The sequence below is a fragment of the Lichenostomus cassidix genome, chromosome 15 (assembly GCF_008360975.1).
Source record: "Lichenostomus cassidix isolate B80296 chromosome 15, HeHo_3.0, whole genome shotgun sequence".
NCBI lineage: Eukaryota > Metazoa > Chordata > Aves > Passeriformes > Meliphagidae > Lichenostomus > Lichenostomus cassidix.
Genome location: NC_139496.1, coordinates 531,900 through 548,176, shown reverse-complemented (window position 1 = coordinate 548,176; position 16,277 = coordinate 531,900). Strand labels below are relative to the sequence as shown.

At 42.8% G+C, this 16,277-nt stretch overlaps 1 protein-coding gene across 4 annotated transcripts in view; it reads right to left on the bottom strand.

Annotated features, from left to right (window-relative positions):
- Nucleotides 1–38: 38 nt before the first annotated feature.
- RIMBP2 (RIMS binding protein 2) overlaps nucleotides 39–16,277 on the bottom strand; it is a 102,967-nt gene continuing 86,728 nt past the window's right edge. For 2 of the 4 annotated variants that reach the window (XM_085075359.1, XM_085075360.1), the window contains 9 exons: nucleotides 15,560–15,706; nucleotides 14,130–14,285; nucleotides 9,353–9,467; nucleotides 7,520–7,704; nucleotides 5,827–5,995; nucleotides 5,158–5,255; nucleotides 4,291–4,362; nucleotides 3,928–4,059; nucleotides 39–1,572 (listed from right to left, as the gene is read on the bottom strand). In XM_085075359.1, the coding sequence (XP_084931485.1) occupies nucleotides 1,381–1,572; nucleotides 3,928–4,059; nucleotides 4,291–4,362; nucleotides 5,158–5,255; nucleotides 5,827–5,995; nucleotides 7,520–7,704; nucleotides 9,353–9,467; nucleotides 14,130–14,285; nucleotides 15,560–15,706 (1,266 nt within the window). In that variant the 3' untranslated portion in view covers nucleotides 39–1,380. Of the gene's footprint in view, nucleotides 1,573–3,927; nucleotides 4,060–4,290; nucleotides 4,363–5,157; nucleotides 5,259–5,826; nucleotides 5,996–7,519; nucleotides 7,705–9,352; nucleotides 9,468–11,105; nucleotides 11,829–14,129; nucleotides 14,286–15,559; nucleotides 15,707–16,277 lie in introns of all 4 variants that reach the window. The other 2 variants (XM_085075357.1, XM_085075358.1) reach the window with 2 other exon arrangements.

Here is a 16,277-nt window from a genome sequence, read left to right as displayed (position 1 = left end):
TTGACAATTCTGAAGACAGGCTGACACATTTTGATACAAAATATCAAATTATTTATTTATATAAAATATAATACACAACATTGTACACATGCACACACCCACACAGTACTTTACCACAAATGTAGGCCAGTTATTTTCTTTAATTAAATGTTATAATCTAGCACACAGTATTTTACAGTAATTTACATTGTTATCTGAAGACACAATGGGGAAGCTTTGATCATTCATTTATAAACCTTCCATAAATTACAAAAAGAAAGGCAGTCTGAAAAGTATGTATAAACAGTAAAAACAATTTACAAATGGACAAGAATTACAAAATAGTAACAGCCAATGACTGCCATCAGTGTGTAAGATAGTTTTTCTCGATATGCCAATATTGCAATTCAGATTTGATTAGCCTGGTGCAGCCTGGTTACTGGCTGTGGCTGTGTCTGCAACAGTTTGTCCTTTTACTTTAGATGGACTTTAGCTTGAATCTGACATCAGCAATATGGAAATGCCTTTTAACTTAGGACTGGACCTCCACAGAAGAAAAATCCTGGGGAGTAAAGGGGTTTTGGTGTGGAGTAGATTTTTTGCCAGTAGCTCAGAACCAGAACTCCAAAACTGGAGTTGTATGGTTGAAACTGGGTGAGTGAAGTTCTGAATAACTTACGCTGTGTGTGGTTTCAGTGGAGTGAAAATGTTGACAAATCAACACAAGGGTCTGGTTTTGGGGGTGAGGGGAAGCAAAACCAAAAAGGTAAGCGTTTAGCACAGCACTTCCAAACTCCCAGGAGTTACATCAGACATGGAATGGAGTCAGGAACATCTCACTCGATCTCAAATTACCGGTGTGGAGGGAAGATGAGACAGCTGAGTTCACAGTACATACAAAGTATACGCTGCATATTTATTAGACAGTACAAATCATTGTGCATTAATAAGGCAAAACATCAAGGCTGATTAAACTAGGAGTTTCAAGACCATTTTTGTTAATGATAATGATTAGACACAGTGGGGTGATCTCTCTGAACTAGCAATCTGTGAAGAGAGTTTTCTCCTCCCCACTCATGGTTTAAGGAGACTAAAGGCTGAGAATTTTCCAATGGAGTTGCAGGTGTTGAGTTGACTTCAAATAAAACCATGTTCTTCTGGTCTTAATCCCACAACTTTTTTTTTTTAGTTTTTTTAAAAAAGGTTTTTGCAACAACAAATCCACTTCCTTTTTTTCTTGCTGTTTTGATTAAGCAATTCACATGATTCTATTGATGTCAGAGTTACAAACACAAAGGTCTGGTAAAGTACTGCATAGTCATGAAAGCCCTAGTTTTGACTTGGAAAAAAAAAAAAAATACACAGACTGGAAGCTTTACAAGTTGTCCAGGAGCACATGACTCATTTCACTGCACCAAGCTTTTTCAGCAGTTTCTTGCCTTTGGAAAGCAGCCCCTTTTTCTTTTTCGAGGCCAAATCCCTGCCTCTCCCGGGACTACCAGAGCCCATCCTAGGTGACGGAGGTGACCCGGAATGGAGATGGACTGTGGGGGATGCTGCTCTCCGGGCTGTACCTGTATTCTCAGGAGGAACCTATTAGGTACATTGTTATCATTTATTCGATCTTGGAAAGCTTCAAAGCTATTAGCAGCAAGAAAGTTGGTAACATCACTTGTCCCATTACCCACTTAAGCAAAAGGGCTGGTTTCTTTCTTCTCTCTGGTTAAAATACTGCGTGGGTTTATGGAAAATACATCAATTTGGAGAAAAAATTTATAGACAATAGAAAACCCACCGATAAAGCCCTGTTTTGGTGATACCTTTTTAAAGGAAAAGTCAGATACACTTGCTTTGCCATAATTCTGGCCATAAAAGCCACAAAACTGGCTTTGGTTTTGCATTTCAGTACTCTGATAGTACCAAAATGGAGAGGGATACTTTTAGCTACAGATTTAAGAAAAATAAATTATTATGTGTTAATTACTACAGATTAGCAATCTATAGAAGCCAAACTCTTTCCAGAAGAAATTACTTAAAATGCTACATGATCACTTACTTTTTAATGTCCTTTAAATGCCTTTTCTTTAAAATTGGCTAGCAAACTTTATGTACAGATTAGAGAAGATGGCACACTGGCTTAAAAAAAAAAAAAAAAGGAAAAAGAAAAAGCTAAAATGAACCTTAATTGCAATCAAAGAAAGCTTAAAGACCCTGACTGCTTGATGTGTATGCTGCAGCTATGAGGTTGTTAGATGACAGCATTCCTAAATATTTTGAACAGCTATTTTTTTTTTCAGTCATCAAAAGCACTTGGATGAAAATGCTAAAATTACTTATACTCAGCCTATCCTAACTACAGTGCCCAGCTGGCAAAATGGTTACTATCAATTAAGATGATATTTTCGTAGTAGAATCCATGCTGTAGGGAGTCCTGCTAGCTCGTAATTCAAGTTAAAACATCAGCAATTTACTGGCTTGTTGTGCAACAGGGAGTTAAGCAAAGGGGCTTCAAGCCTACTTTGATTTTAAATCAAGGTCTAATTCTAATGAAAAAAAACCAAAACAAACCAAAACAAAACAACTTGGTAAAGCACCCCAACGTACACCTGAAGATACCAGATATTGAGTCTAATGCATTCATTCAATGAGCTGCATGTTTCAGGTCGAGACTTTTATTGCATTGGTAAACCAAACAGTTGCTAATATTGCAAACGTATTCTTGCTAGGAAAAATCCGAGTAAATTGTGCCATAGGAAGGGAATTTTTTCAGAAATGTTGAACAGTTGGTCTTAGGCAAACTGGGGTATAATCGATTGTGGAAAACACATTTTAAGGCAGACAATTGAAGTAGCTATATTTGAGTGTAATGAGTTTCAAAACCAACTATACCCTTGTAAACTACCGTCCGATCAGTGTGCTTCACTGGCATTTCTGTCAGGGTTGCAGCTGTTGTGCTTTTCTCCAGCTTGGAATTTTTACATCCCAGCTTGGCTAACAATGCAATATGCAGCTTGGTTTGTAGGGTAGTTAGACATCAAACTCTCCTCTCTATGTAAACATAAACATTGAGCTCGGGAAGAAATATGTTCCAAACGTTGACCTTCATCAAGTGAGGTCTAATCGACTTCTAAGGATTCCTGTTTTAAAGGATTTGTCTCCTAAGAAAGGATCTGATGTGGCTAGAGACAGTAAAGGCATTCAGCCTGTTCTTCTGTGGCCAAGGGTTTTGGAGACATATTTCTTTTCTTTTCCCCCACAATTAAGTTTCAAGACTTGCATTAGATAGCCAGGTAGCTTTAATTGAAATCTCTATTGGTATCTTCAGTTGCTCACTTACGTGAAGGCTACATTGCCTTATTAAGGTGTGAAATGAACACTCTTCTTCTGTTTCCAAGCAGATGAGCAAAGAAATAAAAATATATATAAAATATATAATATATAAAAGTATTGCAGTGAAGAAACAAAACCAAAAATGAGATACTCTAAACATGATTAATTCTTTCATAAAAAGGAAGTCTCTGAGCAATTAACTATCGCCAGTTGGAACAGGAAGTTGTGAGGATTAAAAGATGACCACTGGGAGTCCATCAGCTGCAGTTACAGTTTGTATTTAGAGGAACACTGTACCAGTCCTTTGTGCACAAGGACTTTTAGTAAGAGCAGTTTCGAAGCTTTGGGAAATAACTATCACCAGGAAAGAGCTGCTCAAATTCAAATTATAATCAAGGTACTGTAAGGACTGCAATGAAACAGCCAATTTAGTTTCTCCATTTACAAATGTAACGAGCCAGCAAAGGCTAAAGTCATTTTTCCTCATGTTTTGTTTGAAAGATAATTTAAAACGGGCAAATGAATTTAAAAGTAATGTTAAAAGTAATGTCTAAATTATATATGAGACAGAATGGAATGGAAAATGAAGATTTAAGTTTTTCTTAGTGGGTTGCTTACCCTTTTTGCTTTCGACCGCGTCGGGGTGTCGTGGTAGCGCGAGGGTGCGTCGGAGAGAAAGACTTCAACATCGTCAGGCACTTCTTCAAGGAAGTTGGAAGGAACCAACCCCTTTTGTCCGTTTAGTTCCCCCTGCAGGCAGGTGGAAGCTTCAGTGAGTGCTTAATTCAATCTCCTGGGGGCCCCAAGGAGGGGAGGGAATATTTCTGCTGTTTCAAAGCTGGTGAGGAAGAGGAAATTGCCCCGCAGGGCTCTGGGGACTCAGAGCTCCCACCCTTTCCATGCCCTGCCCTCCCCAGGCTGTCTGGGGCTGCTGGAGGTGAGCTGGAGCACTGTGGGGTGACCCAGCAGAAACCAACTTACATAGTAAAATCCATCTTCATCAATCTCACCAAAGACGGTGATGATGTCCCCAGTGCAGAATGTCAGCTCAGCCTGCAGGAAGAGCAGAGACAGGCAGGTGTTAGCCAAAGATTCACCTTTTCTCATTAATAGTAAATCCACTAAGATTTCCCTCCACTCCTTCATGTTAAGACATTGGTGAAATCACATTGATCTTTAAAAGCCAAATATTTTGGCTTTCAACATATACATATATTTTGCTTTATATTTTCAAAACATAAAGCACAACATTCCTGCACTGAGCTGCCCTGGATTCTCTTCAAGGAAAGCTTCCTAATGGGCAGCTCTGCTCTCTGATCAGCAAACAGTGCTGGGCTCTTTTTAATTGTCTGTGCTTAAATGTAGTTAGGGTGGGGTTTTAAAATTATTTTTAATTTCCTCTGGTCATGGGAGAGAGAACAAACAAAATCTTTGTAACACATCAGCACAATGTATTTGATTTGTTGGCCAAACTATATTCTTATGGGCAAACATACAAAGGAAAATGGAAAATAAAAATCCCCTGCTATTTCTGACTGTGCTTTTTTGCTCACAGACTTTGGTTATATTCTCAGGTACACACATATATTGCATAACATATATATCTATCTGTAGCCATAGCTGACTTTATGAGGTGTTGAGCCATATTATAAATATGGCTATATTTATATATATATATATCTCAAGGATATTCCTTGATTTTCTTGGAGCAAACCCCACAATCTCCTTGTCCAGAAGCCATAAGCTTGCCATGCATCTCTGCCCGAAGCCCCATGGCCGATTTTGGCAGCTGAGAGCTCAGTCTGTGCTCTGCCCTGGTGGGCAGCAGGAGCCCCAGCCCTGCCTCACCTCCACATCCACGTTGGGAGAGCTCTCCCGAGGGTCATAGTCGTACAGAGCCACCATCCTCCTGGTGCTCAGCGGCTGCCTGCCCCGCCGGCTCCTCTCTGCTCCAGCCGCGGGGAGGGAGGGAGGGAAGGAAAGCCACCAGAGTTATTGTGACAATAACAACATGGGCAACTCTGCCTCACCACCTCTCCCAGCAGTGTGGGCATCTCTCTAGCTCAGGGAGAGAAAGTCTCAGCTGACCAAACCTATTAACTCAGATGAAGGGTGTGGAACCTCCTATGTGCCAGAAATGATAATTAACAGTGGTTTGGCTGTTTTTGTTCCAAGCCGCTGAATCCTCAGCACACTGTGCACTCAGCACAGCAGACTCCAAAGCTCAGGGATCACTTTCCATGCCCAGGAATCTTTCAGGTGAGAAAACCCACTGTTTTTATAAATCAGAAAAGAAAGTAGCAAGTGGAGTGGTGAAGCTACAAGTCCCCATTTGCAGCAAATGACATTACCAAGATTAAATATTAGCTGTATAAAGTTACCTGGACACTGACACAGAATGTACCCCCTGGGGTGGTAAATGACTGCAAAATTCAGATGTATCTGCACAAAATCAGAGCAGATCCAGCCAAGCAATAACACCCAGAAGCCTGAAGGGCAATCTGTGTTTTCTCTTACCGATTTTCTCAATGGGTGTGTTCAAAGGAAGGAAACCTTGTTTCAGGAGCTGATCCATCATCTCCTCATCATCTGCTTGTATCTCAGAGACCATATTGCAGGGGATAAGGCCAACTCTTGCACAGGTTTCTCCACGGTAAAACCCATCAGCATCTTTGTCCCCATAAACCTGACATTCAGAGAATGATCATATTGGTCAAAAAGGTTTCAGCATTTAGGAATTTCAGTGCAGGCTAAAGGGTTACTAAAGCATAGATGATGACTGCAGTTTAGATGTGGAATTACATTAGTTTTGGACCACTCTGATTTAGGTTATAAAGCTGGAATTGTTACATTTATTTAAATTGTGACTTTAGATACATAAGCAGAATTTGGACCTTTTTTTTGGTTTTTTTTTTTGTTAGCAGTGGAAGACACAAAAAGTCCATTAAAAATCATCAATTTCTCCCTGTGCTGAACCAGATGTATACTTGATGTTTATGGAATTATTATGGCACTATATTCAAAATGAAACATTTGCAAAACTGTGCCAGTGTTATTATTTTGATTCAAATAACTTTTATATGATCAAAAATGCTTAGTTAATACATAATATACTTGATGTATAAGCTGTGTTATTGTCTTGTGAGAAAACATGACTTAAGGTATAGCAAAAATACCCAAATGAAAAGCACATTCTTGCAAAGGAAAAGGAGCTCTTAAACAAATTCCTTTTTTTGGTATAAACCATGTTCCATGTGAGGTAAGCAAAATATTGAACAAAGTATTGAACAGCACAAAACCTGTGAGTTAGGAACAGACATTTGTGTGAGGAACCAACCCAGCACTGAGGAAGGGTCAGGATTTCAACAGCTTAGGTTACAATTTTCTCTCCAAAATGGGTAATATTCACACGAGTGGGAATTTTTTCAGGTTCTGTTCAGATCACACTCAAATCTCCATTACCCTTGGACTGCCAGCAGCTGCTCCTCCTGCCTCTGTCCTTCCTGCAGCAGCTTGGATCCAGCAGGAAACACTCAGTGCTGCTGATCCCACAGAAATAGCTGCTGCCTTTTCCAAACCACAGCAGCAAACTGAGCAAATCTGCCTCGCAGCTGCACAGGCAGGAGAGGAGCAAAGCTGGGAGGGAGGGAGGGAGGGAGGGAAAGCTGCAACCCCTGGCAGAGCCCAGCACTGGCCCTGGTGCCTCAAACAGCCCAGTTTGTCCTGTGCCTTGGTTAAAGGAGCTCTGGGGATTTTACATCAGAAAAGGGAACAGAAATACCTGACTTGGGACTTGGCTAAAGTGAGCATCAGCTGGGAGTGTTGAGCATTCAGAAAATGCAGCAGCTCTGGTTTGCACCAAAGTACAGCACCCAGCACTGCTGGGGCTCCTTCCCAGCAAGGACATCCTCTCTGGAGCAGATTTTCCTGCAGGGCTGGTGGCAATGGAGCTTCAGAGTCACAATTTTGGGCTTAACATAAATCTTTAATTAAGTCTGGCTCTAACCATCTACAGCAACTTTGAGATTTTTGCCCCATTTGTATTTATTTTTAAGCCATTAGCACTAGCTATTTAGCTGTAGATCCAGTGAGATTTTCAGCCTCAGCCTCTGAAGGCAAAAACCCCTTGGATTGTGATCCCACAGCTGCTTTCTCCACAGGTTACCCTGTTTGAAAATTGTCATTTGTTTCCTTTGTTTTCAGCCCTCACCTTAATGATCTGTCCTTCTTTAAATGGCAGCTCCTCTTCTGCAGCATCAGGATTTGGGGACATTGTCAGTGGGTCATAGTCAAAGAGTGCAACAAATATTCGAGTAGAAAGATCTTCTGTGCCAGCATCTGTTTCAGATTCTTCATAAAGATCTGGAGAAAGATGGTCATGACCACCATAGCCATCTGTGGAAGCAAATTCAGAAAAGAACAATTCAGTAATACAAGTTAGTTTCATCATCCAGCTACCCCAGTTAATATTTGAAACATGTTTGGCATTTCAGTGAAAAAACCCCAAATCTCAATGCATGTCCTGTATAGCTTGGTGGTTTTGGTTTTTTATTAATTAGCAAGTTGCTATCACTTCCCTTATTCTTTAATTAAAACAAAAATTAAAAAGAAACCCAAAGGAGTCATTGAAACAAACCTGTCTACTGTCTCACTATGAAAAAATCCCATGTTTTAGCAGATAATAGGAAAGAAAGAACTTGGGTACAAAACTTGCTTTAAGTAGCCCAAACATAAACCAGGAATGTTTACCCCTGGAAATAAAGGCTGCTTCCAGGGGAACAGAAATAAGACATGAAAATCTAAATTGGTCACAGCATCACCCAAAAGCTGTTTGGTTCAGCAGCAAGAAGCTGTCAGGAGAAGCACAGGAGCCTCTCTGGAGCTGATTCTGCTCCACACCATTTCCCTCCCAGTGTAACTCCACTGCCAGCAGGGAATTTCTCCTGGTTTAGAGAGGATGTGACCCAAAGGCAAACTGCCCAGCCCTGCTGCACTGCACAGCCTCACAGAGCTCTGAGAGCAGCTCTGAGAGCTCTCTGAGCTACACTGCAATAGCAGCCACAAGACCAAAGAATTCTGCCCACCAGGGGGACTCTGCTTTTCATTTACAGCTTTTAATTTAGGCATTCAGGGTGAGTCTATGAAAAGGGAAAAATGTTTAGTATTTAAAAATAAAAGCCTTCCTTAAGGATCAGTCTCTTGCCCTCTGATAATCCCCATTTGTCACATCTCTAGTTCACATCCAAGCCCCTGAGAACTGCCTGACTCTGCTCCCTTCTCCTCAGGATGATGCCTGCAGGACTCACAAATCAAAGCCCAGAGGAGGGACAGAACTGAGCAACCTTACATCTTCATGGAGTGAATTTCCATCAATAGCTCACAAAACTTTCTGCATTTGTTTTCCATGTGTTTCCTGATTTTCAGTGTGACTGTTTCTCATTTGCTGCAAGTTGGAACAGATGAGGATTTGTCCTCAGTCTCTTGATTCCATTATCCTTTCTGCACTACTTTTTGGATTTTCTGGAGTTCACCAGCATACAGATTAAGTCATCATTAAACCAGAACAGAGGTTACTGCCAGAAATACCAAATCTAGTAAATAAATGCAAATTCCACAAACTTGTCCCATTAAACAGTTTCCATTTTCCCTGCTAAATTCCAAAAAGTAGTCAAGAGAATGGAAAGTGAGTGCAAAATGCAGGCTGATGAACAGAAGGATGCATGGCTGGATGGCGACACTTATTTCACTGATCACAGGCTCACCTGCCAGCAGCTTTGTCCTTAGCTAAGATCTAACTGCCTGACCTTAACCAAGCTTTAAAAAGCTCCAGTAGCCACTAAATTTCATGAAGAGACTCCCAGAAATGTCAGTGACTGCTGATCCAGCCCCTGGGAAGCCCCAGAATGCTCATTTAGCTTGAGATGTTTTCAGCCCATTTCACCCCATTTGGCTCGAGCCAAACATCTGTTATTTCATTTTGAAGGATTTCCTCCCCAGCTCTGAGGCTGCAAAGAACAGAAATGCACCAATGTGTCCAACTAACCCATGGAAGGAACCAACACTGGCCGAGACCTTTGTGGCACTGCACTGCCATGAGACCTTCGCCCTGCATGCTCCACCCTGTCAGGCCGTCCTGCAGAGGCTGGGTTACCTAAAAGCTAAAAAACAACAGAAAAAAACAGCTCTGTGAGTTCCACACCCTGCAACATCGTGGTTATGCGGCTGGACATTGATCAGGTCAATCACATTTGGAAGCAGAAGCTCTAAAGGCAACTAAACTTAGTTTTTAACTGAAAGGTTAGCTGAAAAGCAAATACTGCTGCCTGGCAAACCTGCGAAAGAAAAAAAATGGTTCCCTGATTGATGGCAGAGTTTTGTAACCAGCAGTCGCACGTCAGAACAAAAAGAAAAGAAAAGAATAATTTTTTGAAATATTCTTTTGCCTTTGTCGTTGCTGCTAGGGTGGCGATTTAGTGTCCTGAAGAGAAGCACAGGCAGGCTGAGCTGCGCAGGCTGAGCTGCCCTGCCAGATGTGTCCAGCTAGGAGATCCTCGTGGGCAGCAGGGCAGCAGGGCTGAGCTTCCAGTGGCCCTCGATGACAAAGCTCTCAGGGTCAGTGACAGATGCAGAAGGGATGCAGAACCTCCTCTGGCGGCACAGCTGGCTCTGTTGGCTAGGCTGGCAGGAAATGGTGCTATTTGGGGAGCTAAATGTGCCATTTCAGTGCTCTCCAGAGTCTGTCGTGCAGCCACTGAGATCATACAGCTTGGTCACCAGTTGTGGTGGGAGGAACTGGCAGGGATCACCTCAGCTCAGAGAGCTGCAGCTCACCTCTGCTCTCACGTGAAATCAGCAGAATGGAGTTTCCACTCTGGGCTGTTGCAGAATGAGGGTAAAGAGCTTGCTTTGGGCTCTGGGGAGCCTAAGGATGCAAATCCCACCCATGGAGACTGTTGGACACCTCGGTGCCCAGAAATGCCAGCAGGCAAGATGGTGCAGAGGATCCTTGGCAGGTGGGGACAAGCCTGGCCTCTCCCTTTGGAAGCTCTGCCTGCATCCTCCTGCAGAGATGCAGTCTGCAACTTCAAAGGCAACAAGAGATGCTAAAAAGGACAGCAAGGGAGTGACAGAGCAGAGGGAAGGCAGGAAATGAAAATATGATGAAGCTGTGACTCCATGAATCTGGGTCACTGTCACACTGGGGGAGAATCTTGGTTCTTGTCTTGAGATGTTCCATGATAAAGAGCACATCCTGAAAATTCTGGGAATGAGATGAATAAAAACAACACGATGGAATGAAACCTTCAACAATAATTAAAAAAACTGAAAAAAAAAGCCCAACAAAAAAAAAAACCTGATGAAACAATTGTCCAGTTAAAAATGCAGCTTTTTTTTTTTTTTTTTTAAGCAACATTCAGATGGGCAAAATAAAGAAAAGCAATCTTTTGGAAAAATTATAGTTCAGCTAACCCTTAATTAAAATTTAGATTCAGTTGTCCTTTAATAAAAGCAGCCATTATTGTAATTTGTTCTGCAGGGAAATCATTGTAAAGCAAATTAATTTGATTTCAGCATGACAGAAAAGAGGACCATAAATGAAAACTCAGAGTAATAAACAAAAATGAATGGGGGGAAAAAAAGGGGGGAAATGTAGCAGATGGGTCCAAAGATGGACTTTAAAAATCAATTTGGGGGCAAAAAAGGAAAAAAGAACCAAAAAAATAACAAAAAATAAAGAGAATAAAGAGAACAGAGTGATTTGGCAAGCAGATGTTAGAAGAAGGTATTTCACACACCAGAGAGTCTTGTGCATCTCTGTGCGATGGCTTTGCCAGGCCAGCAGCTGCCCTAGAGCCAGCAGGCCTGGGGTCGCTCCTCCAGCCTCCCTGCACCTCTTCGTTAGCCCAGCGATCTGCTCTAGGGCATCTCTGCATCTCGTGCTTCCTCTCGTGGCTGGCTTTGCTCTCTTCTCTCCTGGGCTCGGCCAGGGGAGCCCCAAACTCCCCGAAATCCTCCTCGATGCTGCTCTGCCGGGTGAGGGTTTTCCTGCGGCCCAGCAGCGGCCGGGCGCTCCTCCTGCAGCCGCAGGGAGCCGGCTGGGCGCAGCAGCTGCAGCAGGGAGTTGCATCCCAGGGCTGTCTGAAGCTGAACCTGCACTCCTCCTCCTCGCTGCCGCAGTCCAGCCCGCTGTCCGGGCTGCGCGACAGCGAGCGGCTGGATCTCCATCCCTTCTCCTCCGCCCAGAACTCCTCCAGGCCTGCCGTCCTGGCCTTGGCTGGCAGCCACGGGCTGTGCTGCTGCTCTTGATTGTAGGGCCTGGACGCTCGGGGCTCTCGGGCTATTCGGGGGTTCTTTTTGTAGGGCATACCTAGACCCTGCTTGTAGAGCAGCTCAGAGTACTCGCCATCCTCTTCGGCCACTTCCGGAATACTGAAAAGCCTTTTACTGTGGTGGATCTGCTGGGAAAAGTCAGGCTGTTCCCAAAAAGTGGCTTCTGTGGTCTTATTCTTATCGTACTCCTTAAGATTATGTAATGTTAGAAACCGGACGGGGAACGAATAGCGTGTGACAAAATAAAATGGGAGGGGAAAGGGAGAAGAAAAGAAAAATAAAGACAGAATTAGTTTTAGAGCAATGGCAAACGTAAGACATGCAGCTTATACAGTGAAAAGGATGTCGTGATTTGAATGAGAATCTGTGGGAAATAAAGACGTGATTGGGAAGTTGCTGGATGTGAGATACAACATGAGAGGTTGGTGCAAACAACTGAGTGGTGCCCTCAACAAGAATAAACTCATGAGTTTGAAAGAGTAATGAAAGCCACACAGAGGCTCCAGCACGGTGAGGATGGCACTAGAACACCTTCCTTGCTCCATGCCAAACTGCCATTTACTGTTCTTTGTGACCAGAGCCCACAGCTGAGAGTGACAACTCTGCCCTCTCAAGCTCTCTTGCTTGGCATCTGTCAGAGCATCCTGTATGAGAAGCAAATATCTTCAGTCTCCTGCCAGAGCAGAGCAATCCTGCAGACATCACTAAAGCAGTTCTGGTTTCCTTTCTAGAATTCTAAAACACTTGCACCATTTTAAAGCTTGGCTTCCATGGGAACACTGGGATCAGGATGCTCTCTGGAGTCACTTGCTCTGCACTGCCATCAAATCTCTCACCACAATCTCCCATCTGCTCCATGAAACCAGTATTTGAAAATCAGCCTGTTGGCAGAAGTAAAGGTCTCTGTTTATGCCAGAAGCAGGTAAAAACTATCCCATCTTGGGTAAAATAAGCATTCTGGATACACCAGATAGATTTTGCAATTTTCCTATTCCATTTCCACAAAACACAGGTTGGTCTGACAAAGAATCCTAAGAGCCTCTGCTGGACCTGAGAGGAGAGCAGAGCACAGGGTGCAGGAGGTGCTGGTTGTGCCTGACAGGTTCAGGGATTCCTCACCAGGAGATCATCTCTCCTCATGCCTAATGCCAGCTCAGGGAGAGCTCTGCACTGACAGCACCCAGAAATAACAGCAGGATCATCTCACAGGAGATTGCAGCAACTTCTCCCTCTGAGTGCTCTGAACTTAGCTGGGTTGGGGTGTTGTCTCCTTGCAGGCACAGGGAACTTTCTAAGTTACTTTATGACTATTTCACCTATTTCCATTTGTGTTTAAAATGGACATTGCACTTGTGAAACTTGAGACAAACTGCCAGAGAGGTGGAAAAAAGGTCAGTAAGTAGGATCAATCATAGTTTTGATAGACTGCTACACCAAGGGAAGCTTGCAAACCTCATCAGATCAAAAATTATTACTACCCCAATTAAGGCTCTGGAACTGCCTCAGTATCAACACTGGCAATACTGATTTAAATCCAAGAAGGAAATACACCTTCTGATGCATAAAGAACCACAACAGTCTAGGGATAATTCCATTTCCCATCATGCAGAAGGATTGCAGTTTCAACCTTTATGTTAGTGCAGTAATAGAAACACTGATAACTTCTTCTTTTGAAAAGGTATTTGTCTCACTCCAGACAGCATCAGAATAAAAGGACTGAATTTATAGCACATGAAAGCAGTTATAATAATGGTCAGAATTCTCGCATGCATGAGAAAATAGTATTGATTTTAGTTAAATAACAGCCTACTGAAAAAAGAAATTGACCTGTGGGTTTGTGCTTTCTAAGAAAACACAGTTTGTGTAATTATTACAAACATGAGGATGCAAATACAATTTACATGTACAAATATAATATGGGAAATACATATTCAGTTCTGGGTATGTTTAGTATCCTACATATGCTTTAGTTGTTATACTAAAGTTGTCTTTCATGACGAATATTCCCTTGTCAAAGCAATATTTCTGAAAGATATTTCCTACTCTCTCTGATTCTTGTAAGAATCCCTTTTTTACAAGAACACTTTAAAGCCTGTAAAGGGATGGGATTAGCCCTGGATTCATGGACAAATCACTGAGACATGAAAAATATCAGTTGTTTTGTAGGTTTTTACAAATCTCCTCGCTCAGAAACAACTCGTTTTCAGGGAAGCACACGCAGTATGTCTTCACACAGACACTGGAAGTCCCCAGATGCAGAACAGAAATTGCAACTGCAACAATTCCATACAGGAAAATAGTCAATTAGTGAAAACTTTGGCTATCAAATAATGAAAAAGATAAAGCAATAAATGCATTAAAGTATAAATGCACTAAAGCAGCCCAGTTCTAGGTCTGTGTGACAGTGTAGTTTTGATGGTCTGCAGAGCCATCACTGACCACAGAAAAGCTCCAAATGCCCACCCGGGAGGAAGGGAAGCCCCACTGACCTTGAGAGTGCCGTGGGAGGTCAGGCTGACTCTCCTCCTGCCGCCCTCGTCCAGCTGCATCTCCGAGTAGAGCTCCTCCTCATCCTCCTCCAGGATGTCGGACAGGTCGGAGCCGCGGCTGCTCTCCGTGTGGTACTCATCGTGGGAGTAGTGAGGCTGAGGGACAGGCAGCACAGAAACCTCAGTGCCCCTGGGGCTGAGAACCCCTGGGTGACACCCAGGCTAGAGCCTTTCCTGCTGGCAATGTCACCCTGGCACCCTCAGCAGGTACATCACACACCTTGGGCTCTGCTCTGCTGCAGGAATTCTGTTTTGCCCCCTTATGGTCATAATTCAAGAAACCCAATCTTCATCCCAGGTGATACAAGAAAGGATATCTCCATGCACAGCACCAAATCTAGTCTTGATTAAATTGCCCTTATTAAAGAGGTCCTTCATGCATCAATGGACTTGCTGACCAAATTGTAGAAGCCTTAGGATAATTCACATATCATCTGTTCTTCACAGCTGTTTGTTACATCACATTATCATTTAAAAGTGATCAGCATTTTATTCTTGCAGGATATCACCACCATTGTATGCTACAGAGAGATGATGGCATTTGAAGCTTTAATTCTCTTTAACATTATGGGAATAGACTGGCTAAAATCACTGTTGTCTTTTAAAATAAGTCTAATCATTTAAAGTTCCTGTAATTTTTCTATTAGGTGGAAATTAAGAAGGGAGAAGTATATCCTGCTGAAGTGCTAATGTTAACTAGGAGTGGCCTCTTTCACACAATCTGATCATAAACAAAACTCATTGTATTTCCAAGGGCAAATTTCAAAACAGAGTCATCTGACTGTCAGATTGCAGTCAAGTACTTGAAAAATCAAATATTCTAGAGGTACCAAAATGCTTGAAATTACTGCATTTCTTCCCTCAGTGATACTAATGAAGAAATCCTCTCTGTGGAAGCAGATCAATTCTCAGAGCTGTGTAATCACTGATATCAATCAATCCCAGCAATCAGAAGAAAACTACAATAAGCAATTTCTCCATAGTGAAGATGGATTTGCCCTCCAAATACAAGAGACAATTTCTCTTCTTTTATTTCTTTGTTCTGGAGCTACAGAGATGGTTGGGTGGAGCCTTTGGTAGCAATTCCCAGGGCCAAGCCCATAAATGTCTTCAGAATCATTATATAGGATCATCTTAGACAAAAAGCCACTTTTCCCCCAACAAACCAAGCAGTAAGTGATGATCAAGTGATGAACAGTGCAAATAAGCAACTAAATCACCTTCACACCTTCTGTGAGCACAGTGACTGCATGGATGGCAAACATGGGAACCACTGCTCGTGAGGATTGAACCAAATCAAAGCCACTGGAAATTTGGAGCACTGGTTTCCTGCTGAACCCTCGACACAGTAACAAAACCAGGCTACTTACTTGCTTCCCAAGCTCTGACCCCTTCAGGAAATCATCCACCGAGGCTCCCCTGCGCTTGACCTTGGGGGAGTCATAGCCATCCTCCTCCTCATCCGAGTTGGCATACTGGGCTGAGCTCCTCTCGCTGAAAACGCTCCTCCTCTCCATCTGACAAAGCAACAAAAACCAAAAAACTGTGAGCCACACGTGTTCTGCACCCAGGGACAGAAATGGCAAACATGGAGACTCAAGCACACAACATTGAAATGCACTCATGGTTTAAGCACTCTCAGTTTCCCCTGGCTGGAACTTGTAAGGAGCTTTTCAGGAATTTTTTGCCTGTTGTGTCAGCCTTGCCCATCAACAACTACCTGATTGCATGAGATCACAGCTCAGCTGCCAGCTTTCCTCCCAGCACCACTTACCAAAGTTCTCAGTGCTCTGCAGTCAGAGGCTGCAAACAAAGACTTCATTTCCCCTTGGCAGAGTCAGTGCATGACTGAGCCACAGCAGCATTTTCAACCTCAATACAAAAAAAGCCCCAGAATGAGACTTTGGGCTCTTCCTGTGCTCTGAGGATCCATGAAAGCAGACATAGGAGGGCTTTGTAAGCCCAAAATTTTAGCACACTGCTTCTTCTCAAAGCATGATCTGCAGAGTTTACGAGTGATTAAAGCACAGGATGGAAAAATCAGCGATGGGCAGTGCCACAATGAACAAACCCAGCCCAAAAAGCCTG